Source organism: Pongo pygmaeus, chromosome 12 (genome assembly GCF_028885625.2).
Source record: "Pongo pygmaeus isolate AG05252 chromosome 12, NHGRI_mPonPyg2-v2.0_pri, whole genome shotgun sequence".
Lineage (NCBI taxonomy): Eukaryota > Metazoa > Chordata > Mammalia > Primates > Hominidae > Pongo > Pongo pygmaeus.
Window position 1 is genome coordinate 123240826 of NC_072385.2, and position 26793 is coordinate 123267618.

At 44.4% G+C, this 26793-nt stretch overlaps 2 protein-coding genes across 5 annotated transcripts in view; one reads left to right on the top strand and one right to left on the bottom strand.

Moving 5' to 3' along the window:
* Window positions 1-21851, top strand: part of PDIA6 (protein disulfide isomerase family A member 6) — a 28020-nt gene extending 6169 nt beyond the window's left edge. The window contains exons 2-13 of the mRNA XM_054476305.2: window positions 2298-2439; window positions 7490-7547; window positions 8039-8165; window positions 12030-12136; window positions 13307-13437; window positions 14395-14509; window positions 15351-15491; window positions 16250-16334; window positions 16462-16534; window positions 17782-17940; window positions 20208-20304; window positions 20911-21851. Coding sequence (XP_054332280.1) covers window positions 2298-2439; window positions 7490-7547; window positions 8039-8165; window positions 12030-12136; window positions 13307-13437; window positions 14395-14509; window positions 15351-15491; window positions 16250-16334; window positions 16462-16534; window positions 17782-17940; window positions 20208-20304; window positions 20911-20979 — 1304 coding nt within the window. The 3' untranslated portion in view covers window positions 20980-21851. The remainder of the gene's footprint in view (window positions 1-2297; window positions 2440-7489; window positions 7548-8038; window positions 8166-12029; window positions 12137-13306; window positions 13438-14394; window positions 14510-15350; window positions 15492-16249; window positions 16335-16461; window positions 16535-17781; window positions 17941-20207; window positions 20305-20910) is intronic.
* Window positions 21045-26793, bottom strand: part of ATP6V1C2 (ATPase H+ transporting V1 subunit C2) — a 62063-nt gene continuing 56314 nt past the window's right edge. For 3 of the 4 annotated variants that reach the window (XM_054476304.2, XM_054476302.2, XM_054476301.2), the window contains 3 exons: window positions 26600-26697; window positions 22893-23025; window positions 21045-22066 (listed from right to left, as the gene is read on the bottom strand). In XM_054476304.2, coding sequence (XP_054332279.1) covers window positions 21977-22066; window positions 22893-23025; window positions 26600-26697 — 321 coding nt within the window. In that variant the 3' untranslated portion in view covers window positions 21045-21976. The remainder of the gene's footprint in view (window positions 22067-22892; window positions 23026-26599; window positions 26698-26793) is intronic. The other variant, XM_054476303.2, reaches the window with a different exon arrangement.

Genomic DNA, 26793 nt, shown 5'->3' on the forward strand with positions numbered 1-26793 from the left:
GGGGGTTGCTCTAAAAATGTTATTTCTTGGATAATAGATTAACCTTAATTTACTGTAACATTTTTCTTTCTTTCTTTCTTTCTTTTTTTTTTTTAAGGAGATGTGGTTTTGCTATTCTATGTTGGCCAGCCTGGTTTTGAACTGCTGGCCTCAAGCAGTCCACCCACCTTGGCCTCCAAAGTGTTGGGATTATAGGTGTGAGCCATGGCGTCTGGTCAACATTTTACTTTCTAAACTTAATTTTTTTTTTTTTAACTTTTTGGCTCTTGTAAAAACACTTACCTTAAAACACATTGTACAAAACAGCAGTACAAAAATATTTTCTCTCTTTTTTTTTTTGAGACAGGGTCTCGCTCTATCAGGCTGGAGTGAGTGGCGCATCACAGCCTACTGCACCTGTAGCCTTGACCTCCCTGGGCTCAGTGATCCTCCCACCTCAGCCTCTCGAGTAGCTAGGACTATAGGCATGCACCACCATGCCTGGCTAATTTTTGTACTTTTTTTAGAGGGGGGTCTCACTATGTTGCCCAGGCTGGTCTTGAATTTCTGAGCTCAAGCGATCTGCCTGCCTTGGCCTCCCAAAGTGCTGGGATTACAAGCATGACCCATAGCACCTGGTCAGTATTTTCTTTTATATCCGTATTCTGTAAGGTTTTTTTCTGTTTTTAAAGTTTGTTTGTTTTACTTTTTTAAACTTTTTTGTCAAAAACTAGGACACAGGGCCGGGCGCGGTGGCTCACGCCTGTAATCCCAGCACTTTGGGAGGCCGAGGCGGGCGGATCACAAGGTCAGGAGATCGAGACCATCCTGGCTAACACAGTGAAACCCCATCTCTACTAAAAATACAAAAAATTAGCCAGGCGTGGTGGCAGGTGCCTGTAGTCCTGGCTACTCGGGAGGCTGAGGCAGGAGAATGGTGTGAACCCAGGTGGCGGAGCTTGCGCTTGCGGTGAGCCGAGATAATGCCAATGCACTCCAGCCTGGACAACAGAGCAAGACTCCGTCTCAAAAAAAAAAAAAAAAAAAAAACCACAAAAACTAGGACACAAACACGCACATTAGCCTAGGTCTATGCAGGGTCAGAGTTATCAAGGCATCACAAAGTGATAGGATATTTTAGCTCCATTATAATCCACAGGACCACCCTCATATATGTGTTCTCTCCTTGACCCTGTGGATGTGACTGTATATGTACATTTAAAAGGTGAAATTTTGGTAGTAATGCCATTTCAGAGAACTTTTGGGTTCTTAAGATACTGGTAAGTCAGTTCAGAATTTGTTTTCCTAAATTATTGTTGTAAATTGCATTTAAGTTTCCAGAGTTGCTAATGAAAATGCTCTTGATCCACAATGTGGCAGAACTGTGTGGTCAGCGATACAGTCGACACTGTATCCTTTCTTTATAAGGTTGTTCACATGAAAAATTTTTCTGATAATGTGTTATGGATAATATTAACAGAAATAAAACTATTTATAAAAATAAACATTGGCCGGGCGCCGTGGCTTATGCCTGTAATCCCAGCACTTTGGGAGGCTGAGGCAGGCAGATCACCTGAGGTCAGGAGTTCGAGAGCAGCCTAACCAACACGGAGAAACCCAGTCTCTACTAAAAATACAAAAGTAGCCAGGCGTGGTGGTGCATGCCTGTAATCCCAGCTACTTGGGAGGCTGAGGCAGGAGAATCGCTTGAACCTGGGAGGCAGAGGTTGCGGTGAGCCGAGATCGTGCCATTGCACTCCAGCCTGGACAACAAGAGCGAAACTCCATCTCAAAAAATAAATAAATTACCGTTGCCCTTGAAAGAGTCACAATTTAGTGGAAGAGACAATAATTATTTTTCCCTTCAAAAAGATATTTTAATAAAGATAACATGCTAATAATTGCAACTGAATAACATGAGGGGTGATTGCTGTGTGATTGCCCAAGGTTACGCAGGCAGAAGTCACCTCCCAATTTGTCAGTGTCCACGCCATAAAATGATAGTAGTACTGCCTCGTGGAGTGGTTGTAAAGAACAAAGACGTTGATACATGAAAGCCACTAAGAATAATGCTTCAGCCTTTTTCCAATGCAGCCCAAGGAGTGGGAGTGGGGACCGTCCATTCCTTTCTTGCTCAGCGTTGCAGCAATGGGAATGAAATTCCAGGGGCTCCAACTGCAGCAGGGAGGGCAGAGGGGCCGGAACTAGGCCGTCCTCCTGTGTGAAGGGCCCTGGTCAGTTGAAGAGGACTCTGGTTCCCCAGGGTTTCCAGTCAAAGAGTGAACAGTGCTGTTAATGGTGCACTTTTGTTACTTCAGGTCTGGTGAGCTGTGCCTTCTTTCTGGAAGTGAATGGTCTATATTCCTCTAGTGACGATGTGATCGAATTAACTCCATCAAATTTCAACCGAGAAGTTATTCAGAGTGATAGTTTGTGGCTTGTAGAATTCTATGCTCCATGGTAAGTATTATAAAATAGTTGTCGATTATTTATAGTACTTTCTGAAATTGGAGAAAATGCTGTATAAAAATCTGATTTTATTAAGTCATCTAGTTTAGCTTAGTGTTTGTTTAAAAGAAGTAGAGAAGAGGGAAATGGGAAATGCAAAGTATCTAGTCTGTTGTTAAGGAAGATCTATCTTTTGATGAGGTGATGCATGTGGAAGGAAAACTAATTTTATGAGGAAGGAATCTTGAGCAAATAAAATGGAGGGGCCAGTGATTAACTTCATTCTGTTTCTTGAAGAGAATTATTTCCTGAAAAAATGTAGTTAGAAAATCTGGTTTAATTTAAAAATTTTTTTCTTGCCTTACATTCAATACTGGAAAAACCCTTGTGGGGTAAAAACATTATCACCATTGAAACTAATGGCACAAAATTACATACAGTCAAAAGTACAACATTGCACTAGTTATTTGTGTGATTAAATCATTTAATGCAAAAAAAAACACCAAATAGAAGAGTGGAAACTGTGCAAGATGTATATGAGGCTGCCTCTGCTGTAAACCAGCAGGCCACGAGTATCCTGAAAGGAGAACCAAACCCTAGCCAGCTGTGTGTCTGTGAAGAACTGTGTGGTGATCTGAAATCCCAAGGAGTCCTTTGACACGTGAACAAGGCTTTGTAAGCTTAAGTGAGGAATATTAGAACCTGATGGGTACATTTTAGGGTATGCCTGAGAAAGTTTTTCCTTTCTCACTTTAACTTTTTTCTTTGAAACTGAGTTTTAGAAACTAACCACCAGTCCTCATGGACCATTTTACTTCATGCTTAGTGTAGCAAATGGAGGTAAAAACGCTCTATTTTCAAAGTGGATGCTGCCACATTGTGTGTCCTGTCCATCTAATGCCTTTACTATTTTTAAATGCTCTGGTATTTATGTGTTCAGTCCAATTGCTAATTCTGTGTGGATTAGCTCAATTATACTAGCAAATACATACATAGTAATTGTACAAACTGTTGTACTGTTAAATGTCTCTGTATGTGGTTTTCACAAGCTTATCATATATGGCATAGGTAATTTACCTTGTTTCTGAGAGCGACCGTACAAGAGAAAACTCCACAAGACAGCATAATTGAGAAGGCAGGATCTAGATCCACTAGTTAATAATTATTATACTGGCAGAGTTTTACTTTGTGGTGTCTGGGTGAGAGAATGTCTGATTAGAGCAAGCGCTTTTTTTGAGAGACAGAGTCTCACTTTCTCCCAGGCTTGAGTGCAGCGGCATGATCACGGCTCACCACAGCCTTGATTTCTCAGGCAATCCTCCCACCTCAGTCTCCCCAGCGCTGGTACTACGGGCATGTACCACCACGCCTGGCTAATTTTTGTATTTTTTATAGAGACGGAATTTCACCATGTTGTCCAAGCTGGTCTCTAACTCCAGGGCTCAAGCAGTTCGCCTGTCTTGGCCTCGCAAAGTGCTGGAATTACAGCTGTGAGCCACTGCACCGGGTCAGGCAGGTGCTTTTTAACTTCCTTTTGTGCTTGGATTCCTTTGGCACGTTGGTGAAGGCCTTGGATTCTTATAATAAAACTTCTACGGTCAGGCATGACGGCTCACGATTATAATTTCAGCACTTTGGGAGACCAAGGTGGGTGGATTGCTTGAGCACCAGAGTTCGAGGCCAGCCTGGGCAATGTGGCAAGACCCCATCGCTATAAAAATAAAAAGAAAAGAGACAGAGAAATTACCCAGACGTGGTGCTGTGCACTTGTGGTCCCAGCTACTCAGGAGGCTGAGGTGGGACAATCACCTGAGCCTGGGAGGTAGAGGCTGCAGTGACCTGTGATTGTGCCACTGCACTGCAGCCTGGGCAACAGTGAGAGCCTGTCTCAAAAAAAGAAAAAAAAAAGCTCTCCTTTAAAAAAGAAAAAAAAAAAAATCAAACCTTTACATGTTTAAATAAAGCTTATAGGATCACAAAAAAAACCCTGAAGTATGGAAATATGATTATTGAAATACTAAAATTTTGATGTTAATATAGTACTTTACAAGGACAGTAAGTACAGGTTGAACATCTCTTATCTGAAATGCTTGGGAGCAGAAGTGTTTCTGATTTCGGATTTTTTCAGATTTTGGAAGATTTGCATAATACTTAGCTGTAGAGCATCCCTAATCTGAGAATACAAAATCTGAAATGCTCCAGTGACCATTTCCTGTGAGTGTCATGTTGGCGCTTAGAAAGTTTTGAATGTTGGAACATTTCAGGTTGTGGGTTTTTAGAATGGGGATGCTAAACTGGTACCAAGATCTAGTAGCAGGCTTGACAGCTGCAATAATTCTGAATAGTAATGGGCATAAATGATGTTTGAAGATACCTGCAACAACTATACTGGCGATCACGAAAACAGCTGTGATTTTTATTCATGATAAAGTCACAATAATTGACTATGGAGTGTTGTTTACATTCGTAAGGAAATTCTAAATTTCGATTACAGATTAGTGAAAATAAAGACTTTTTTTCATCCAAATGCATAGACTCCCTCCCCTAAATTTTTCCTAAAAGGCCACCTTGGCTTCAGATTTATTCTTTTTTTTTTTTTTTTTCTTTTCCTAAAAGGGATTCCCTAAATTTTTATCCACCAGCCCTTTGGGAGTCTGGACCCTGGGTGCAGAACCCATGGGTAGACTGTATGCCATATTTCTATGTATGTGGCATTGTGATGTAGGTGCAGATCAAATAGAAGAAAGGATGAACTCTGACAGTCTCTGAATTTAGTCCTCTTTTCTTAGATAAACTGAAATTAAAGAGGCACAAAACCCTGTAAAAATCTGACTTTTAATTTTTGAGTATCTCACCTAAACAACAAAACATACTGTATGTAAATACGTAGAAGTAGCATTTCAGGACATTCCCCTGAAAGATCCTAACTTCAGATATTGGGATTGAGTCTAGGCCCCGATACGCAATTACATAATGATTACAACTTCTACCTGTATGATTGTAGTATTTGGAATCAAAAACTTGTCAGGCAGCTCTGACACTGGATGGCTGTGATATTGGGTAAATTTCTTCTCAACATCAATTCCATCATCTGTAAAATGAAATAACAAGAGGACCTGCCCTCAGCTTCATGCTGATTAAATGAAATCATCTATAAAGTGTTTTCATCATGGTGCTGGCACTTAGCATTTGTGCATTTGGTCCTTAGAGACCTAATTAGAAGATAATTTACTTTGTTTTTAAAAATGCATCAAATCACCAATGGATAAACTATGGTATCTGCATACAGTGAACGTTACACAGCAATAAAAATAAACAGTATAGCTACCTACAACCTCAATGAGTGGTAAGCGCTAACAGGTCCGCACGTGTAATTTTTTTTTTTGAGATGGAGTCTCGCTCTGTCCCCCAGGCTGGAGTGCAGTGGTGCGATCTCAGCTCACTGCAAGCTCCACCTCCCGGGTTCATGCCATTCTCCTGCCTCAGCCTCCCGAGTAGCTGGGACTACAGGCGCCCGCCACCACTCCCGGCTAATTTTTTGTATTTTTTAGTAGAGACAGGGTTTCACCGTGTTAGCCAGGATGGTCTCGATCTCCTGACCTCGTGATCTGCCCGCCTCGGCCTCCCAAAGTGCTGGGATTACAGGCGTGAGCCGCCGCACCCGGCCACGCACATGTAATTTTTTAGAAGCACTTTTCTGTGTTGTATTTCCCAATAATAGTACCTACAAGGTTAAGGTTGTTTTTCCTTGTGTTCTCTTCTGTCCTCCTCTCCCCACTCTCTTCCGCTTTCCCTGCCTCCCCCCACCTCAGTCACTCACTCACATCACCATCTTGTGGTGTCACGTCATACATTTCGGCTTGTTTGACTCACTAACGTAGGTTTATGTATGTGTTTCGAAGTCCAGAAGCAATTTGCGGGACCCAGAGAGTATTGAGATGTAAGCATAGTTGATCTAGGCCAGATACCTCATCTATAAAATTAAAAAGTTGAACTAGATTAGAGACTATCAAACCTCAGTAGGTTTAAGAATCACTAATAGAACTTAATAAAATGCACTTCCTCCACTAGGAAGTTTGGGTTTGTGGACCCCAAGAATCTGCATTTTGCCTAGGCTTTCAGCTCCACACAGTGAAGCACATTGGACCAGATGGATTCTAAAGGGCTTGTTGAGGTGTAGAGTTATAAATTATAGAGTTTAAATGTGATTTAATTGAGCAGTAATTCGGAAGCTTTTTTTTTTTTTTTTTTTTTGGGACAGAGTCTTGCTGTGTTGCCCAGGCTGGAGTGCAGTGGCATGATCTCAGCTCACTGCATCCCAAGTTCAAGTGATTCCCCTTCCTCAGCCTCCCCAATAGCTAAGATTACAGGCATGTGCCACCATGCCCAGCTAATTTTTGTATTTTTAGTAGAGACAGGGTGTCACCATGTTGGCCAGGCTGGTCTTAACTCCTGAGTTCAAGTGATCTTCCTGCCTCGGCCTCCCAAAGTCAGGCATGAGCCACTGCACCCGGCTGGAAGCTTTTTTATTAGGATGATATGAAAAGTGATTGTTGTAAGATAATAAAATGGTGAGCTCATCCAGGTTGCTGATCCTATTTTACTTACTTATTTTATTTTTATTTTATTTTTTTGAGACATAATCTCACTCTGTTGCCCAGGCTGGAGTGTAGCAGCATGATCTCAGCTCACGTAACCTCTGCCTCCTGGGTTCACGTGATTCTTGTGCCTCAGCCTCCCCAGTAGCTAGGATTACAAGCATGCACCACCGTGCCTGGCTAATTTTTGTGTTTTTATTAGAGACGGGGTTTCACCATGTTAGCCAGGCTGGTCTCAAACTCCTGAACTCGAGTGATCCTCCCTCCTCGGCCTCCCAAAGTACTGGAGATTCACAGGCGTGAGCCACCGTGCCCGGCCTTGATCCTGTTTTGTTTGTGCTTGTCCTCTTTGCAGGCATCTCATTCAGTAGACCATTGATGGGGTTTTTTAATTGAATTTTTGATTTTTTTGAATTGAGAATCAAAGGCTTTAACGGTTGCTTTGTATTGTCTTCCCCCAAAAGGTGTGGTCACTGTCAAAGATTAACACCAGAATGGAAGAAAGCAGCAACTGCATTAAAAGTAAGTTTCTTAGGAATGCAAAAGGCTTACAAAACTTTTTTTTACAGTAAGTTTCTAAGATGTCCATATTCACCTGTGTATGTTTAAGTAAGTATGCAGATGGTTTAATGTTCAATGGGAAGCTAGTTTGCATATCAAAGTTGAAAATACTGGTTCTGTTGTCAAAATCATACTGAGAACAAGGGGATAATACACATTTAAATGCTTACATTGCCTGTTTTTGTTTATTCTGTTTCCCAGATAAATGACAGTTACTCTCAGCCCTGCCAATTCTGTGAGCTGCAGAGTTCCCTCCATGGGCTGACTTTGATCTCCCCCATCATTCCATTTAGATTCTCTTCTGGTGTTCAAGGCTAAAGCCCTTATTGACTCATTGCAAACTGCACCCTGTGCTTTATTTTTTTTCTGAGTCTATATGAAGCAGATAATGAGTTCTTGTGGAGTCTGCTCTAGCGGAAGGAAAAATTGTTATTTCTTTTACATTTCCACAGGATGTTGTCAAAGTTGGTGCAGTTGATGCAGATAAGCATCATTCCCTAGGAGGTCAGTATGGTGTTCAGGGATTTCCTACCATTAAGATTTTTGGATCCAACAAAAACAGACCAGAAGATTACCAAGGTAAGAACTTGTCCTAGCTACTTCATTCCGCTGGTAGACAAGAACCTACTGTTGTTTAACAAGCTTGATAACCTGCTCTACCTGCAAGGTTCTGAACCTCATTGTACCTGAATTATCTATAAATGGTACACAGTGATTCCTACACCCTCCGAGTCATTCTGAAGATGAAATGTGTGTCACACAGGTTTGTCTCATCACTTAACGCTTGCTTAGGTCTATGCTACATTAGCAATGATAGAAAATAGTGTTCTGTGCTACCCTGTTGTCTTTCTCATTACAGTCACTTGTATTTAATAAAGATCTACATGTATTTTCTTGCTCTAATCTCTCTTCCCTTTACTGTCGGAGAAGGGTCTAACATACCACTATGGGAAAGGAGACTCTGTAATTTGAGAGTCTTAGTCTCCTAAACTGGCAATAATAAAAGGAGACCACAAATTCTGTTTTGTAGATAAGTAAATTGTGAATGTCTGCTGTGAGCCACTGAGGCAACTAAAGATAGAATTCAGGTTCCACCCTCCCAAGACTAAATGTTATTTCAGCCACACTATTCTTTTTTTCCTTTTTTTTTTTTTTTTTTAAGAGACAGAGTCTTGCTATGTTGCCCAGCCTGGACTCAAATTCCTAGGCTCAGGCAGTCCTCCTACTTCAGCCTCCCAAGTAGCTGGGATTACAGGCACCACACTCTTAGAGAATTGTCCTGTTATTTAATTAAGATATCACAAACGGGCCGGGCACAGTGGCTCATGCCTGTAATCCCAGCACTTTGGAAGGCCGAGACAGGCGGATCACGAGGTCAGGAGATCGAGACCATCTTGGCTAACACGGTGAAACCCTGTCTCTACTAAAAATACAAAAAATTAGCTGGGCACGGTGGTGGGTGCCTGTAGTCCCACCTACTCGGGAAGCTGAGGCAGGAGAATGGTGTGAACCCGGAAGGCGGAGCTTGCAGCGAGCCGAGATTGTACTCCAGCCTAGGCGGCAGAGCAAGACTCAGTCTCAAGAAAAAAAAAAAAGATATCACAAACAGATTATTCTATTTAAGATAATCAGAGTTGCTGGGTTGGGCCAGATCCATGGTGCTAGTAAAAGTATTGGGCATAATTTGTTTGAAGCTGAAATTATGGCTAATTTGGTAAAGATTTTTGTTGAAGATTTATATGGAACATATGAGTGACTGAACTTTGTCATCTTAGGTTTTGCTTTATGTGAGCAGTACCAGCTCATGGGTTAGGTGGCAGCATCAACATCATAGTAAAAGAGTTGTCCGTCATCGGTGACTTGCCCGAGTCCAGCTAATAGAAGGCAGGGAAGGTGGGGATGAGGGGTACAGAATCTGTCGTGTGTGAGCTGGGAAAGCAGCCCATCCTGGCGGCCTGGCTGCTGGCTTCTCCATACTCCAGCATCGTAACTAAACAGTACTTAGTGTCTTGCTTCTCTGTATAATGAGGATGTGCAAACCTATTTTAAGGTACCAGAAGCTTAATTGAAATAATACACATAAAGCATATGAGACAAATACTTGGTAAATATGTGTCATTGGCAAATCTTGAGGCTGGAGGTCTCATCTTCGTCTTCGTCTGAAGACGAAGATGTGACCTTGGACACGTTGTCTCTGCTAGGCTCCCCAGCTCCAAAGTTCTAGGGAAAGACCTTTTTTTTCCCCTGAGTAAACACCTGCTTTTCTGCCTTTGAATAATAATTTGTTTTAGTTTTCCTCACTTATGAAAATGTACATGTTTTTAGTGCAGTCAGTCTGCTGCTGTTTTTATAAATTTAGTTTATTGGAACACAGCCCTACCTGTTTGTCAACATATTGTCTCCGGCTCCTTTTGCACTGGAACAGCAGAATTGAGTAGTTGCAATAGACAGTTTGGCCCAAAACGCTGAAAAGTTTTTTTCCTAGTATACTTCACGATTTGGCATATGTCCAGATAAAGACTCAGGGAAGGGGCAGTGGTTCAGATGACGGAGATCCCTGACATAGATAAGGAGCAGAGGCTGTTTCATGTTGAGGCCTTGCCCTTCTGTGTTATCAAGTGGCATACTTGGTAGGCTCAGCCAGCGATACAGTGCACGATTATCTGAATAGATGCTGAGAGTTGCTGTAATATATTTTGTGGGTATTTTTGTTTTGTTTTGTTTTGTTCGAGGTGGAGTCTCACTCTGTTGCCCAGGCTGGAGTGCAATGGTGCTATCTCGGCACACTGCAACCTCCGCCTCCCGGGTTCAAGCAATTCTCCTGCCTCAGCCTCCTGAGTAGCTGGGATTACAGACATGCACCACCACACCCGGCTAATTTTTGTATTTTTAGTAGAGATGGGGTTTCACCATGTTGGTCAGGCTGCTCTCAACTCTTGACCTCATGATCCGCCTGCCTCGGCCTCCCAAAGTGCTGGGATTACAGGCGTGAGCCACTGCACCCAGCCTATATTTTGTTTCTTGTGTCAGGTCTGGTGTGTTCTCAAAAGTTTCTCTTCCTGGGCAGTAAAAAAGGCCAGCTGCCACACCTTAGATCTCTAATCCCAGCACTTTAGGAGGCCGAGGTGGGAGGATCACTTGAGTACAGGAGTTTAAGAAAACTCAAAAAAAAAAGAGAAAGATTTTTTTTTTTTTTTCCTGATACAGAGTCTCGTTCTGTCACCCAGGCTGGAGTGCAGTGGCGCGATCTCGGCTCACTGCAGCCTCCGTCTCCTGGGTTCAGGTGATTCTCCTGCCTCAGCCTCCTGAGTAGCTGGGATTATAGATATCCACCACCACGCCCAGCTAATTTTTGTGTTTTTAGTAGAGACACGGTTTCACCATGTTGGGCAGGATGGTCTTGAACTCCTGACCTCAGGTGTTCCATGTGCCTCCGCCTCCCAAAGTGCTGGGATCCCAGGCATGAGCCACCACGCTGGCCAGAAAATGAACTTTCTAAAGAGATTTTATTAGATCTAGTTTTGCCTTTAAACTGAAGAAAGCCGATGGCATATGTTATTCCAGTACTTCTGTGTTAGTTAATAGCCCCTGACTCTCTTGAGCAAATAAGTTTTTGGTGAACTTCCAAAGACTATTGTCATCTTGCCTCTTTGAGTTTTAATGCAGATTTGTTACTTATATGAGGATTAAGTTCAGCTTAACAGTGTTTCAAGCAAGACAGAAAAAAAGAAGCCTGGAATGGTTTCCAGTTACTTGGCTTCAAAGACACCTCATACCTACTTTTTCCATCTTTTCTGTCCAGTATCTCACAGAAATAGTTCCTTTTTTATTTGGGAAATTCCCCTGCTTTCCCAGCTAGATATTAAGCTTCTTATTCATCCATGTTTGTGTTCGGTAAACATTTGTGAGTTATTCTCATTAGGAGATGGTATTTGAGCAGGGAGTTTTCGTTCACACTACGTAAAACTTAAGAAGAAAAATCGGGCTGGACATGGTGGCTCACACTTGTGATCCCAGCACTTTGAGAGGCCAAGGTGGGCAGATCGCTTGAGGTCAGGAGTTTGTGACCAGCCTGGCTGACATGGTGAAACCCTGTCTCTACTAAAAGTACAAAAATTAGCTGGAAATCACTTGAACCCGGGAGGCGGAGGTTGCAGTGACCCGAGATTGTGCCACTGTACTCCAGCCTGGGCAACAGGGTGAAACTCGTCTCAAAAAATAATAATATATAAAAAAGGAAGAGGAATTGGTTTTCCAAGTGTTAAGTCTAGTGCAAAATGCATTCTGGGGAGAAAGTGTGTTCTGTCAGAGATACACGTGTTGTTAGAACTGTGTCACACCTGGTGAAGCTGACAGTGAGGTAAAGACACAGTCTTGGGTGGGGCCAGATGAGGCACTTGCTGAAGGCCGAGCTGAGGACCGCCTGCCTTCCATCTCCTGTAGGTGGCAGAACTGGTGAAGCCATCGTAGATGCTGCGCTTAGTGCTCTGCGCCAGCTCGTGAAGGATCGCCTCGGGGGACAGAGTGGAGGATACAGTTCTGGAAAACAAGTAAGACCATAAAATGTTAGTTTTTAATGTGTCATAATTTTGAAGCCAGAGTGGATTCCTTGTAAAAGATAGTCGTTTTTTAAAAGTATGTTAAAGTGGTGAACTTTCAATTAAAGAATAATAGAGGATTGGATCCACTACTCCCAGAGGGAACCAGCCCTCCAGCCTGCTCATTTGGCCTCCTCAGAATTGCTGTTGCCAAGGCCAGTCAGTCCCAGGGCCTCTTGCCACACCTGCAGTCCAAGTACCAGGCCCAGGAGCCACGTGTTGGCATCCCATGGCACTTGTAGGTCCAGAGTGGGGATGGGATGGATGGGTTTTCCTCTAGGTAGGCTTTGGCAAACCGTGATGAGATTGGATTACCTCTTGTCCTGTATCTGTGGCAGTCAGCCCCAAATCCATGGAAAATTCTACACAAATGGATAGGGAAGGAGAGAGAGAGAGAGAAGCAGATTGGTGTTTTAGATGCCCTTGTATGAAATGTGAAGCTTAACACTGATGTTCTTGTGAAAAGACAAACTTGAAGATATATAAATATTAAATGGGCTTTTACTTTTAGGAGACCAGTTAAACTAGCTTCTTTATACAGGTTCAGAGCTTACCCAAAGATTTCATGCTCTTGCCTTTCATTTTAAACTTAGACATTTAATGAGCATAGTTGCCTGACCCCCTGCACCCTGCCTGGCAACAGAAAGCAATGCTGACTGCTTCTTAGATTTAGTACTGAAGAACATTCTTCGAAAAAAGAAAAGGATTAAGTGTTATTTTTAGCTTTGTTGACTGGTAGGGACTTTGTCTATGAAAGATGTAACATAACATCCTGTGATGAAGCAGCAGCTGTACTTGAGTCTGAATTAGAACAGTGTTGTTAAGGTGGTTTTTTGAGCCATGCTGAGGTTTCTAAAAATAGCTGGTGACGGAATTCAGGTACAGGTTGTGTGTTGTACTGAATGTATTGATAATTATCTGAAAGTGAAAGACTATTTGCCAAGCAAAAATTATAATGCTGAGGAATGTACCCAATTTGAATACAACCGTTTTCACTATTTTATTCACTAAAGGAAAACCCTAAAACTGTGTTAAGATGTAGAAGCAGTGTTATTATTTAAAACAGGAAAAGTGTTGTTCTTGGCCAAATTGTTGTTTGAGGTTTCATGTCATAAATGACAGGGCAGAAGTGATAGTTGGAGTAAGAAGGATGTGATTGAGCTGACGGACGACAGCTTTGATAAGAATGTTCTGGACAGTGAAGATGTTTGGATGGTTGAGTTCTATGCTCCTTGGTGTGGACACTGCAAAAAGTAAGTGCCTTCTACTAAGTAGCCTGTTCATTCACAGTGTTTTCAGTACGTTCGTTAGCTTATTTTGAAAGAGCTGAACTAGATAATAGATGACCACTAAGATCTCTTCCAGCAAAACTCTGACTCTAAGTGAATATTAAACATTGACATTACTGCCAAGAGCTTCCACTCTCCTCTTGCCAGACATTAACAAGGGACTGCTCATGTCCGGATTTAGGGGCAGTGGTGGAATGGGGAGCTCGCGTGAAGGGTAGCGTGCATCTTTAGTAAAGCCACACACAAAATGTTTCCTAGGTGTGACATAACTGGGGATTGGGCAGAAATGCACAGATCAGTTAAAAAGTATAGGCTGGGCGTGGTGGCTCACACCTGTAATCCTAGCTCTCTGGGAGGCCGAGGCAGGCAGATCACTCGAGGTCAGGAGTTTGAGACCAGCCTGGGCAACATAGCAAAGTCCCATGTCTACTAAAAATACAAAAAAATTGGCTGAGTGTGGTGGCGTGTGCCTGTAGTCCCAGCTACTTGGGAAGTTGAGGTGCAAGGATCTCTTGATTGTGGGAGGCAGAGGCTGCAGTGAGCCAAGCTCACACCACTGCACTCCATCCTGGATAATAGAAGGAGACTCTGTCTTAAAAAAAAAAAGAAAAAAAAAGAAAGGTGTTTGGGCTGCAAGTTAAAATGCAACTATTTGGCCTGGTGAGGTGGATCACTTGAGGCCAGGAGTTTGAGACCAGCCTGGGCAACATGGGGAAACCCTATCTCTACTAAAAATACAGAAATTAATAGTGGGTGGTGGCACACACCTGTAGTCCCAGCTATGTTGGAGGCTGAAATGAGAAGATCACCTGAGCCCAGGAGGTTGAGGCTGCAGGGAGCCATGATTGCACCACTGCACTCCAGCCTGGGCAACAGAGAGAGACCGTGTCTCAAAGAAACAAAACGAATATTTTTCTATAGCCTAGAGCCAGAGTGGGCTGCCGCAGCTTCAGAAGTAAAAGAGCAGACGAAAGGAAAAGTGAAACTGGCAGCTGTGGATGCTACAGTCAATCAAGTTCTAGCCTCCCGATATGGGGTGAGTATACTTATAAGGCTCATTTCATTGTGAAATACATGGTGTTTCGTTACTTCTTCCAATACTCCAGGCCTCCCTATGAGGTAGTAAAGGAGATGCTTAAACCATTTTGTAAGTGAAGAGATAAAGTCACTTTATTGTCATAACTAACAAATCTAAAACTGAGGACCGTCAACTTTTTCCCCCTAATGTCACACTGCTTCTACTGTATACTTAATGTGAGGTTTCAGCTTGCCCAGACTTATTCAAGTTGCTCATATGGCTGTTGTGAGTTGGTCCATTTGTTCTAGAGCAGATACTTTGTGTTAATTATATACCAGGGCTTCAATATGATTGGGCTAAACTTCACAGACTGTTAAAACTCCCTGATTGATAATTGACCTCTGTGAGTCATTCCTTTGAAATCCATGCAGTCTGGGGAACAGTTTTGTTACATTAAATTACCCATGAGGCCGGGGTGGTGGCTCACGCCTGTAATCCCAACACTTTGGGAGGCCGAGTTGGGCAGATCGCTTGAGGCCAGGAGTTCAAAACCAGCCTGGCCAACATGGTGAAACCCCGTCTCTATTAAAAACACAAATATTAGCCGGGTGTGGTGGTGCGTGCCTGTAGTCCCAGCTACTCGGGAGGCTGAGGTAGGAGAATCGCTTGAACCCAAGAGGCAGAGGTTGCAGTGAACTGAGATTGCACCTGTGCTCTCCAGCCTGGGCAAGAGTGAGACTGCTTCAAAAAAAAAAAAAAAAAAAAAAATTACCTGTAAGGTGGTTTTAGAAACTGTAAAGATTGTGTTATTTTGCATTAAGTGTTAATTGGATTTTATCCTCTGACCTTTTTTTAATAGATTAGAGGATTTCCTACAATCAAGATATTTCAGAAAGGCGAGTCTCCTGTGGATTATGATGGTGGGCGGACAAGATCCGACATAGTGTCTCGGGCCCTTGATTTGTTTTCTGATAACGCCCCACCTCCTGAGCTGCTTGAGGTAAAACCACTTCAACTGCTTGTAGTCCGGAAAGCTTTTTTAGCTGATAGTGAGGAATGTTAAAGCAGTGTGACACACTGTTCGCGTTATGCCCTTAAAGATACTCTTTTTAAAGTGGTTTTTATACTTTGAAATGGAAAAAAAAGTCTGATAAATTGCTTTTCATAATTTTTAGCATTAGAATAATTACACTGAACAGAAATACGAGCTTCTTAAAGATAGAGTGTATTCAATCACTCTTGCTTATCATTCTCAAAGTAATAGCACATTTATCGAGTACCTAATCATGTAACAGGCACTGTTCTGGTGTCTTTATATAGTTTTTTTTTTTTTTTTTTTTCATTCTCACATGAACACTGAGAGGTAGATACTGTTTTTATCTTCATTTTATATATGGGGAAATTGAGGCACAGAGCCTCAAGTGTGTATAAACGTATAAGACATATAATACATGTGAGTATAATCTATTTAAACAGGTAAGTGGCAGAGCCAGGCTGTGTCCAGGCATTGTGATTTCAGAGACGTGTGTATGTGTGCTAATCCCCCCCACCACCACCACAGCTTCCACAGGCTTAAGAATCAGTAGCAGAAAAATCTCCTCGTAGAGAACATGCCTCCGGGTGTTTCCATACAAGGAAGTAGTCGTGGGAGAGATGTTTTCAATAAAAGTGACAGTGCGAAGGTCTTGTTTGCCAGCTTACCTTTGGGTGTTGTATCATGCAGCCTCCTGATCGTCCCTTGTCTTCTGGGTCCCACAGATTATCAGTGAGGACATTGCCAAGAGGACGTGTGAGGAGCACCAGCTCTGTGTTGTGTCTGTGCTGCCCCATATCCTTGATACTGGTAAGACAGACAGAAATGATTTCCCTTAGCCGTTCTATGCTAGATACTCTGAGAATACTTCCTAAATGGATTAATTTTATGGACTCCTTTATCTTTACCTTTAAAAAACTTTGTCTGTTTAAATCAGGAGCTGCAGGCAGAAATTCTTATCTGGAAGTTCTTCTGAAGTTGGCAGACAAATACAAAAAGAAAATGTGGGGGTAAGTTACTGAGCTTACTGTCTCAGTGTCATCTGAACAGGTGATTATAGGCTTTCTTGAGAGTGGTTCCCCCGTGTTTTTGTAAGCTGTGTTTTATGTTTGCTCTGCTATATGTTTTTTTTTTTTTCCTCCTGCCTCAGCCTCCCAAGTAGCTGGGATTGTAGGCGCCTGCCACCACACCCAGCTAATTTTTGTATTTTTAGTAGAGTCGGGGTTTCACCATGTTGTCTAGGCTGGTCTCAAAACTCCTGACCTCAAGTGATCCACCCGCCTCCACCTCCCAAAGTCCTGGGATTACAGGTGTAAGCCACTGCACCCGGCCTGCTCTGCTATATGTTTTTATTCAGGATGTGAAAACTTGATCATGGGAGGAAAAGAAGGAATGAAGGGCTGCCAGCACAGCATGCATTTTTCTCCTAGGAATCATGTTTTAAATGGTGATTGGGGTGCCGGGTTAGCAGGCAGACACATAAGGAGTAGTGCACCTGAATTCTGCTATGAACTTGAAGGCTGGGGGACAAAGGGGAAATAGAATTGTTTCCTTCTCCTCTTCTGAGTAAGGACTGGATCTAGGCACATTTTCAAAACAGTGTCTCTCTCTCCTATTTTATTTTTTTTGAGACAGAGTCTCACTCTCTTGCCCAGGGTGGAGTGTAGTGGCGCAATCTCGGCTCACTGCAACCTCCGCCTCCCGGGTTCAAGAGATCCTTCCTCCTCAGCCTCCCGCATAGCTGGGACTACAGGCGCACACCACCATGCCCGGCTAATTTTTGTGATTTTAGTAGAGATGGGGTTTCACCATATTGGTCAGACTGGTCTCGAACTCCTGACCTCAGGTGATCCACCATCTTGGCCTCCCAAAGTGCTGGGATCACAGGCGTGAGCCACCGTGCCCAGCCTCCTTCCTATTTATCTTTTTGCTTCTTGTCCTCAGTATCCATTGCTTTCCCCAGGTACCTAGCGCCCCCTGTTGTCCCTCTCTCGATGACCTTGCTCCTCCTCCGTTAGTCCAGCAAATGTTTATTAGATGCCTACAGAACGCAAGAACATGCTTAATAACCCAAATGATACTGGTGGGATTTCAGGTAAAAAGGGAAAATCCATATAGAAACTCATCTTTTGTTTTTTATTCATTTCTCATTCTACAAAATATCTGAAGCGTGATCTTTTGTTCTCTAAGATCTTCTAGTTAGATCGTAAGCAATTTAAAAGACTTATTTGCCCTAAAAACCAGTCTGGTTTTCTAGGTGGCTGTGGACAGAAGCTGGAGCCCAGTCTGAGCTTGAGACCGCGTTGGGGATTGGAGGGTTTGGGTACCCCGCCATGGCCGCCATCAATGCACGCAAGATGAAATTTGCTCTGCTAAAAGGCTCCTTCAGTGAGCAAGGCATCAACGAATTTCTCAGGTAATTTGTTTTCTTAGGTTGTTTGTTGTTTTTTCTGTTTGTTTGGTTCTGTTGTAGGTTTGTATTTGGAACTAGGTATATATAAGCCAGGTAATAAATGGAATTTAAAATGCAAACTAATTCCAGAGAATTAAATGTTTATAAATTAAGAGTTTTTAAATTGTCTCCCTGTTCATTTTTTCTATGGAATACTCTGCTTGCTGGATGAGGAGAAAGCATTGCTGCCGTCGGGCCGCCCTGTGTGCCATTCTGTGCATCTGGCCTTGGGCTCTTTCTAATGCTTATAAAGGTCTCATATGGGCTAGAGGCAGCCCTGTCTGTCCATCCTCACCCTTATATGCATTGTAATCTTGACCTTGGGTAAATGTGGTTTCCATTTCTGGGCCCTTGGCTTTGGAATGTAGTTATTTATTTGAAAATGGGTGTACTTAAGTTACTCCAACAGTGTGCAAACAACATGATAGGTTCTAAAACTCTAAAACCAATATACAGAGCTGTCTACCCTGCCTCTGCTATTCAGCTCACCTAATCATCTTTTAGGCAATACAGGGCATTGACCTAAAGAGGTTTTGTTTCCCATTCTTGCTTTCTTCCGCGTTCATTTCTTAGCTGCTGTATAAGAGATGTTCAGCACACAAAAGGCAGTTGAGAGGCTTGTGATGAATAATGAATAGGAAGAATAGCACATGAAAGCCTGCAGTGCTCTTGCTGCCAATCTTCCTACTTGATGTAGAAGTTTGTGTGCTGTGTGGAGACTTGTGTGTGTGTGTGCTGTGTGGAGAGTAGGGGCTCCATAGTCAGGCGCCTCAGTCACAGCTCTGCCTTGAGTAGTGAAGTGGGAGGCATGGGGGAAGCCCTGTGAGATCAGCTGCTTCAGCCTCTGCCTGGGGGCAGACTGTGGCTCCTTCCCTCCCAGCTCTCACTTGTTGTAGTTGGTTAATATGGTTAATGGGTGTTTTCTTTTCCCCCCCCCGCCCCTGAGACAGAGTCTTGCTCTGTCGTCCGGGCTGGCATGATCTCGGCTCACTGCAGCCTCCACCTCCTGGGTTCAAGTGATTCTCCTGCCTGAGCCTCCCAAGTAGCTGGGATTACAGGCGCCTGCCACCACGCCCAGCTAATTTTTGTATTTTTAGTAGAGATAGGTTTTCACCAGGTTGGCCAGGTGGTTCTCGAACTCCTGACCTCAGGTGATCCACCCACCTCAGCCTCCCAAAATGCTGGGATTACAGGTGTGAGCCACCACGCCTGGCCAAGGGGGTGTTTTCATTAAGTTTGTGGGGCCGGGTGCAGTGGCTCACGCCTGTAATTCCAACACTTTGGGAGTCTGAGGCAGGCAGATCACTTGAGGCCAGGAGTTCGAGACCAGGCTGGCCACCACGGTGAGACCTTATGTCTACTAAAAATACAAAAAATAAGCCAGGTGTGGTGTCATAGGCCTGCAGTCCTAGCTACTCGGGAGGCTGAGGCACAACCAGGAGGTGGAGGTTGCAGTGAGCTGAGATCACACCACTGCACTCCAGCCTGGGCAAAAGAGCATGATTTGGTCTCAAAGAAGAAGAAGTTTGTGGACTGCTTAAGTTTGTGATTGTCATAGAGTAGTATTTATTAAATCATGAAGTCAGAATGTGAATATAAATATATCTCATGTAATTTTTTTTCCTAATAATAGGTTTGCTTATTCTAGCCCATTGGTGCCATAGATTGTTAGTCTACCTCCATTATTCTGTGAGTTGTTTGGTGAACTCTAAATATTTGTGCCCACAGTATTTCTAGCTCTGGTTTCCCAACAGCCAGATTACACCAGGTCTGGTATGTTTCAAGTACTGATGTTTATGCACATATGCACCCTGCTTTCTGCCAGCCCGCTGGAACTAGTCGCCTCACTTCTGGTATGCTCCCTCTGTACAGGTTCACAGCAGTCTTAGAAAGCTCGCAGGCAGCCCATGTTCTAGATCAACTTTGATAATTATTTTTGTATTTCATTTGTATTTCAGCAAATGCTCTGCTATTTTTAAAAACTTACTGATAGCAGCTGACTTTATCTGATGCAGGGGGCTTAGTTGGGAATGTTGAATCTGGTTGTAATGTTGTCCATGATTAAAAAGATAATGTTCTCAAGGTGTTTCTGAGGAATGTACTGCAGCAAGAGAGAAGAAATGCCTCTGCATAAACAAAGTAGGCAGACTGTTATTTTTAAAATTGTTTATTTTTCTGCACCAGCAGTCCATTGTAAATGTGTGTGTGTGTTTTGGTCATTTTTCCCTAAGGGAGCTCTCTTTTGGGCGTGGCTCCACGGCACCTGTAGGAGGCGGGGCTTTCCCTACCATCGTTGAGAGAGAGCCTTGGGACGGCAGGGATGGCGAGGTGAGTGCCCGGGAGGGAGGCTGTGCGGGCAGCAGTCCTGGTTTACTCTCTTGAGCCTGTGCATCTCTGCACCTGGAGTCAAGTCCTTTCCACCAGACCTCAGCCCTGGTGCACCCGTGGGCCTTTTAAGAGGTTCTTCTCTGAAGACCCTTCATCTTCCTTATCAGAAGTTTAAGTGCTGCATGGCATTTGATACTCTTGACAGACAGCCAAGATACATTTCAGTAGTAAGGTTGCTTTCCTGATTATTACCTTAAAGTGAACATTTAACCTGGAATTCATTTACTTTATCTTAGAAAAATAGAAAATGATAGCTTTGAAAGTAGCACTTATTTCTGTACTGTTGTGTCCCAACCTCCTCAAAAGGACATGTTCAGTGGCTTCCAGTGTTAAAATGGTGAGTGATGTGATGTTGAAATGTTTCACCTGAGTTCTTAGCTTTTCCATCCGTATAATCATAGGTACAAAGGTCAGGGGAGGAGTCAGACTGAGGAGAACCTGGATTGTAAGCAGGAGTAGCTCTAGAGAGTTGCTCTTCTGTAAAATAAGATGTTGACCTTCCAGGGTGTCCTTCTGCAGATCTAACAGTGGCTTTCTGTCTCCCAGCTTCCTGTGGAGGATGACATTGACCTCAGTGATGTGGAGCTTGATGACTTAGGGAAAGATGAGTTGTGAGAGCCACAACAGAGGCTTTAGACCATTTTCTTTTCTTGGGAGCCAGCGGATTTTTCCAGCAGTGAAGGGACATTCTCTACAATCAGATGACTCTACCAGTGGCCTTTTAACCAAGAAGTAGTACTTGATTGGTCATTTGAAAACACTGCAACAGTGAACTTTTGCATCTCAAGAAAACATTGAAAAATTCTATGAATTGTTATAGCCGGTGAATTGAGTCGTATTCTGTCACATAATATTTTGAAGAAAACTTGGCTGTCGAAACATTTTTCTCTCTTTGACTGCTGCTTGAATGTTCTTGGAGGCTGTTTCTTATGTATGGGCTTTTTTTAATGTGATTCCTTCATTTGAATATTAATGGCTTTTTCCATTAATGAATAAAATATTTTGGACAATGCCAATAAATGTATGAAATTAGTATCCACATCATAAGTTCAGAGTGATGTTTAGCAGTAAATCAATATTTTGAAGTGATACACAGATGTCTTTCCTCCCCATAAACTTTTTTAAACAAAAAACAAGACCTCTTTGCTTCAGATGGTGCCATCTATGCCCACCGCAACAGAGATTTTACATGGAAACCGGGCTCAGTGATTGATAACTGATTTCCTGCCCAATATTTGTCTTTGGGCTGTCTCTAGTGACTAATTATTAAGGAATCTAGCTGGTTATACAGTTCAAGGCTTTCTATGTTGTTACGAACCTCAAAATAGCCATTAAGACATGAAATACAGCAGTAGGTTACCAATGCGAACAGGTAGTTCGTATTTATGTAAAACATTCAGAAAATGAAGTTTTGAATTTGTTAGAACATTCAAAAGACTTGAGAGCATTTTATTGTAACTTAAAAAAATAAATACAACTGTCACTAACTTTTGTGAGCAATTTCTCTGAAAAAGATCTTAGTTCTGTAAAACATTTGAACCATTCTCTGGCTAAAGGAAAGAGGTGTCTGTAATAATCTGCACGAACATGAGACAGGTGCCAGCTGGCCTCTCTAGTCAAGAAGACTAAGGTCAATATGGAAGTAGACATAAGGAAAATAGTCTTGGTTATTGAGTTGCAGTCCCGGGATCTCCACAGATGCCTACAAAAGAAGACATGGTAATGCTCTAAGTGCCTAAACTAGTTTCCTGTCTTACCCTTTTATTTTTGAGGAAGCTCGCCAGGCACTGAGCGTACATTCTGCCTTGCGTAGCTGTGGCCCACCCCCTCCAACCCTTTCCTTGCTGTGCTTTAATGTGTATGACATGTAGATTTTCATAACAGGCTGACAAATAGTTTTGCTTTGTTTTGTTTTTGAGACAGTCTCTGTCACCCAGCCTGGACTCAGCTCACTGCAACCTCTGCCTCCCGGGTTCAAGCAATTTTCCTGCCTCAGACTCCGAAGTAGCTGGGATTACAGGCATGCACCACCACTCCTGGCTAATTTTTTTTTTTTTTTTGAGACAGTCTTGCTCTGTCGCCAGGCTGGAGTGCAGTGGCGTAATCTCAGCTCACTGCAACCTCTGCCTCCCAGGTTCAAGTGATTCTCCTGCCTCAACCTCCCGAGTAGCTGAGACTACAGACACACACCACCACACCCAGCTAATTTTTGTATTTTTAGTAGAGACAGGGTTTCACCATGTTAGCCAGGTTGGTCTCGATCTCTTGACTTCGTGATCCACCCGCCTCGGCCTCCCGAAGTGCTGGGATTACAGGCGTGAGCCACTGTGCCCAGCCCAATTTTTTTTTAGTAGAGACAGGGTCTTACCATGTTGGCTAGGCTGGTCTCAAACCCTTGACCTCAAGTGATCCGCCTGCCTGCCAAAGTGTTGGGATTACAGGCAGATACCAGTTTTTTGAAAGTATCTCCCATTCTACAGTAAGATGCTGAGCTTACTGTAGAAATACTGCTGTTTCTGGATACCTACATCCAGTATACTTGTAGCGGCTACTTCATCCAGATGTCGGAAGACAGAGTTTAGAACCTCTCTTAAACGCTTGGTGGATGACTTCTTATGCGGCTGCAGGAGCACTGCCTGGAAGTTCACTGGTAGTCCATACCTTTTCAGATAGACAAAATGTGTCAGTTCACTACTCCAAATGCAAACACGGATAGAAGGAACCTGCCGAGAAACAGTACATTCCGAGGATGAAAAGCTTCAGCCAACACAGCTTCATAAAGTCAAACTCGAGCAAAATGCCTAGGGTCAGCGGTGATCTCTCTGGATAGAAAAAACTCTGGAATTTGCTAACCCCCTTCTGATAGCTAGTTTTCAACTATAGAGCAAAAGAGGTCATCCCTCTGGCCACGAGTGACCATTCCACGGTGCGTGCTCAAGTTGAACGCAGGTAGTTGGACCGAACATTCGGACTCCAAGGCGTTTGTCTGAAACCCAGCTAGGCCGTTTTTCTCCACTAAAGGAGAGGCAAAAATCTGGTTTATCAAGATCGTTACTATTTTCGCTGAGTTTTTGGGTAGATAGAAAACATTTTTAACATACCTAGTTGTATGCCTGAGCACGTTTAAAACCAGTTGTTGGGATGAGCTATTCCTGTGGTGGTAGTCCACACAAAATATAGGAAGTGCTGTAAATGGTAAACATTTTGTGATTGTTGAAGTATTTTTACACTCTCAGGGAGCAAAGGATTGGATGTTCAGTAGTTAGCACCTATGTTCCCTCGGGATCCCCAAGCCTTGGTGTGAAATCCACTTTTACACGCCCTTTCACTCACCTAGTACTCTTTGTTCAGACTGGGCTCTGCCATAAAAATAAGTCCTGGGAGCAGGCCCTATTAATATTACTAAGGTTTTACTTTTTTTTTTTTTTTTTTTTTTTGGACAGAATCTCGCTCTGTCACCTAGGCTGGAGTGTAGTGGCGTGATCTCGGCTCACTGCAGCCTCCACCTCCTGGGTTCAACCGATTCTCCTGCCTCAGCCTCCTGAGTAGCTGGGATTACAGGCACCTGCCACCACCACACCGGGCTAATTCCACCACAGTCATTACCAAGTTGCGCTGGAGGTTGTTTTTCATCTAGGACACGTCCTTAAAGCTTAAAGTGCTCCTCCCCCAGCAGCCTGGCTTGAGGGAGAGGCCTGCCTCTGTTGTGCTCGCTGTGGTGGGTGGTAGGCACCCTAGGTCCTTAAGGGACATATGCTCCAGCCCTTAACCTCTCCTCAGCCTCTGAGCTCTTCCGGCCGTGTCCTGTGTCTGTGGCGCCCGTCCTGCTAATCATGCCTTCTCCATTCTGCCCAGAACAAGACCAAGACCCCATGCCAGGCGCGGTGGCTGACACCTGTAATCCCAGCACTTTGGGGGGCCAAGGCAGGCTGGATCACCTGAGGTCAGGAGTTCAAGACCAGCCTGGCCAACGTGGTGAAACCCCATCGCTACTAAAATTACAAAAATTAGCCGGGCGTGGTGGTGCACGCCTATAATCCCGGCTACTCGGGGAGGCTGAGGCAAGAGAATTGCTTGAACCTGGGAGGTGGAGGTCGCAGTGAGCCGAGATTGTGCCACTGCACTCCAGCCTGGGCGACAGCAAGAGTCCATCTCAAAAAAAAAAAAAGGACCCCAGGAGCGGCTGGCCCATTGGTCTCAACCTCTTTCTTGGGCAGATGCGCATCCTGGAAGGCATGGACAGGCTTCACTGTGTTAGGCCTGAGAGCAACCGACTTCTGAGCCGGGCAGGGTTGATCTGGGGCCACGTATACTAGAGATGGCTAGAACACTCCCAGGAGCTGGGTACACCAACCCAATGCTGCCATCCCTGTCAGTACAGGCTTTTGAGATGGGCGTGCACAGGTGCGCATGGGTACAGGTGTGGGTGTGGTGCATGCATAGGGCAGAAGAACCAGGAACCAAGGTCAGATCTGTATCTGGGCAGACCACACACTGACAGCCCCATGGAAGGTGAATTGGAGGCCAAGAACAGAGAGGAGGCTTATGGCAAGAGCCAGGCTGGTGGGGCCAGACCCGTGAAAGAGAGAGTGCAAAGGCAGAGTGGACTGGGCCTGTCGGGTGTCTAAACTGACTCTGAAGTTTGGGGTCTGATGAGGGGAAGGATGAGGAGGCCACTGGCAGAAACAGGGAAGCAGAGGAAGGGGTGCGGGAGGGGAGATGAGACAGCTATCCAGGTAAAGCCTACGGCAGGCGGATGGCGGGACCTGGAGACCAGGGAACATGGGCAGGAAAACGAGGGAAAGTAGGGGACATCAGCCAGGGGGACGGCAGGGAGGGATGAGGAGCTCCTCAGTGCAGGCGGGGAAGGGGTCTGGAAGGTCACACAGAGGGTCCCAGGGGCTGGAGGAGCCCAGGAGGCTGCGAGTCAGAGCAGCAGGCAGTGCGCAGCGCTCCGTGACGCGGGACGCAGCCACACGGCAGAAAAGCAGCCTTCAAAGGCATTTCCTCTGATTCCACTTTCATAAAAATCTGTAAGAGTTACATATCTATTCATAGAAAACCAACAAACCCTACACCTAAAAGGGCACCTGCTGGGACGCTGGCAGTGTTCTCTCCTGGTGTTAAAATTACAGGACATTTTTATTCACTCTGCTTACCTAGAATTGCCAGGTTTCCCACAGTGAAGTTTTGGGGTTTTTTTTGTTTTTTTTTAATAGCTGGAGTTTCTCTTGTCACCCAGGCTCGAGTGCAGTGGCGCGATCTCGGCTGACTGCAACCTCCAGGCTCCCAGGCTCAAGTGATCCTCCCACCTCAGCCTCAGCCTCCCAAGTAGCCAGTACTACAGGCCCACGCCACCACACCCGGCTAATTTTTGTATTTTTAGTAGAGGTGGGGTTTCACCATGTTGGCCAGGCTGGTCTCGACAGTCCATGACAAGGGCCTATTTTTTTTTTTATTTTATTATTTTTTTTAATTACGCAAAGGCCAGGCATGGTGGCTCATGCCTGTAATCCCAACATTTGGGAGGCCAAGGTGGGCAGATCATCTGAGGTTAGGAGGAGCTCCAGACCATCCTGGCCAACATGGCAAAACCCCTCCTCTACTAAAAATATAAAAAAATTAGCCGGGCGTGGTAGCGGGCGCCTGTCATCCCAGCTTCTAGGGAGGCTGAGACAGGAGAATCTCTTGAACCCAAGAGGTGGAGGTTTCGGTGAGCCAGGAACACGCCATTGCACTCTAGCCTGGGCGACAAGGGTGAAACTCCATCTCAAATAAAAAAAAAAAAAAAAAAAAAAAGGCAAAATAAGCTTTGTTGGTGGTGGTGTGGTTTTGGTTTTCTCTCTGGACTGCCTTGAGGGGTGGGGCTTCCAGGCTGAGGACGGAAGCAGCCCGAGAACGCCTTCCAGGAGCCACTCGGGCCCTGCAGGCTTCACGAGGGTGGGGACAGTAGCCAGCCAGAGGGTCCACAAGGGCATGCAGGTAGGGCAGCTGGGGAGAACCCAAGTGACACTTGCCCCAAGTGTAGCAGGAACGGAGGGAGCAGACCGCAGGGGACGCAGGGCTGAGGGGAGGGTGTACTTGACTCGGAATTGAGCGTGTTGCCAACAGCCACAGTCACAGAAAGGAAACGGGTGGAGGATGGAGAGAAGGCAGGAGCTGGGGCGCCCCGATAGCTCCCCCAGACCCTGCTCATCCTCAGGACAGCCCCAGCCAGGACATCGCTGCCATGCACCTGAGCACGGACTCCACAAACACTCTCAGGGCCTTGATGTGGATCCAGGCAATGAAGGCTTCGCTGAAGTTCACCTTGAGCCAGCGCAGCAGGGGGCCCTGCAAGGACAGAAGAGCCAGGTGACCCCTGCTGACCACCCTGCCTGACACAGAGCCAAGAAAGGACTTAGGTTTTGACAGAGCACACCCTGAGCT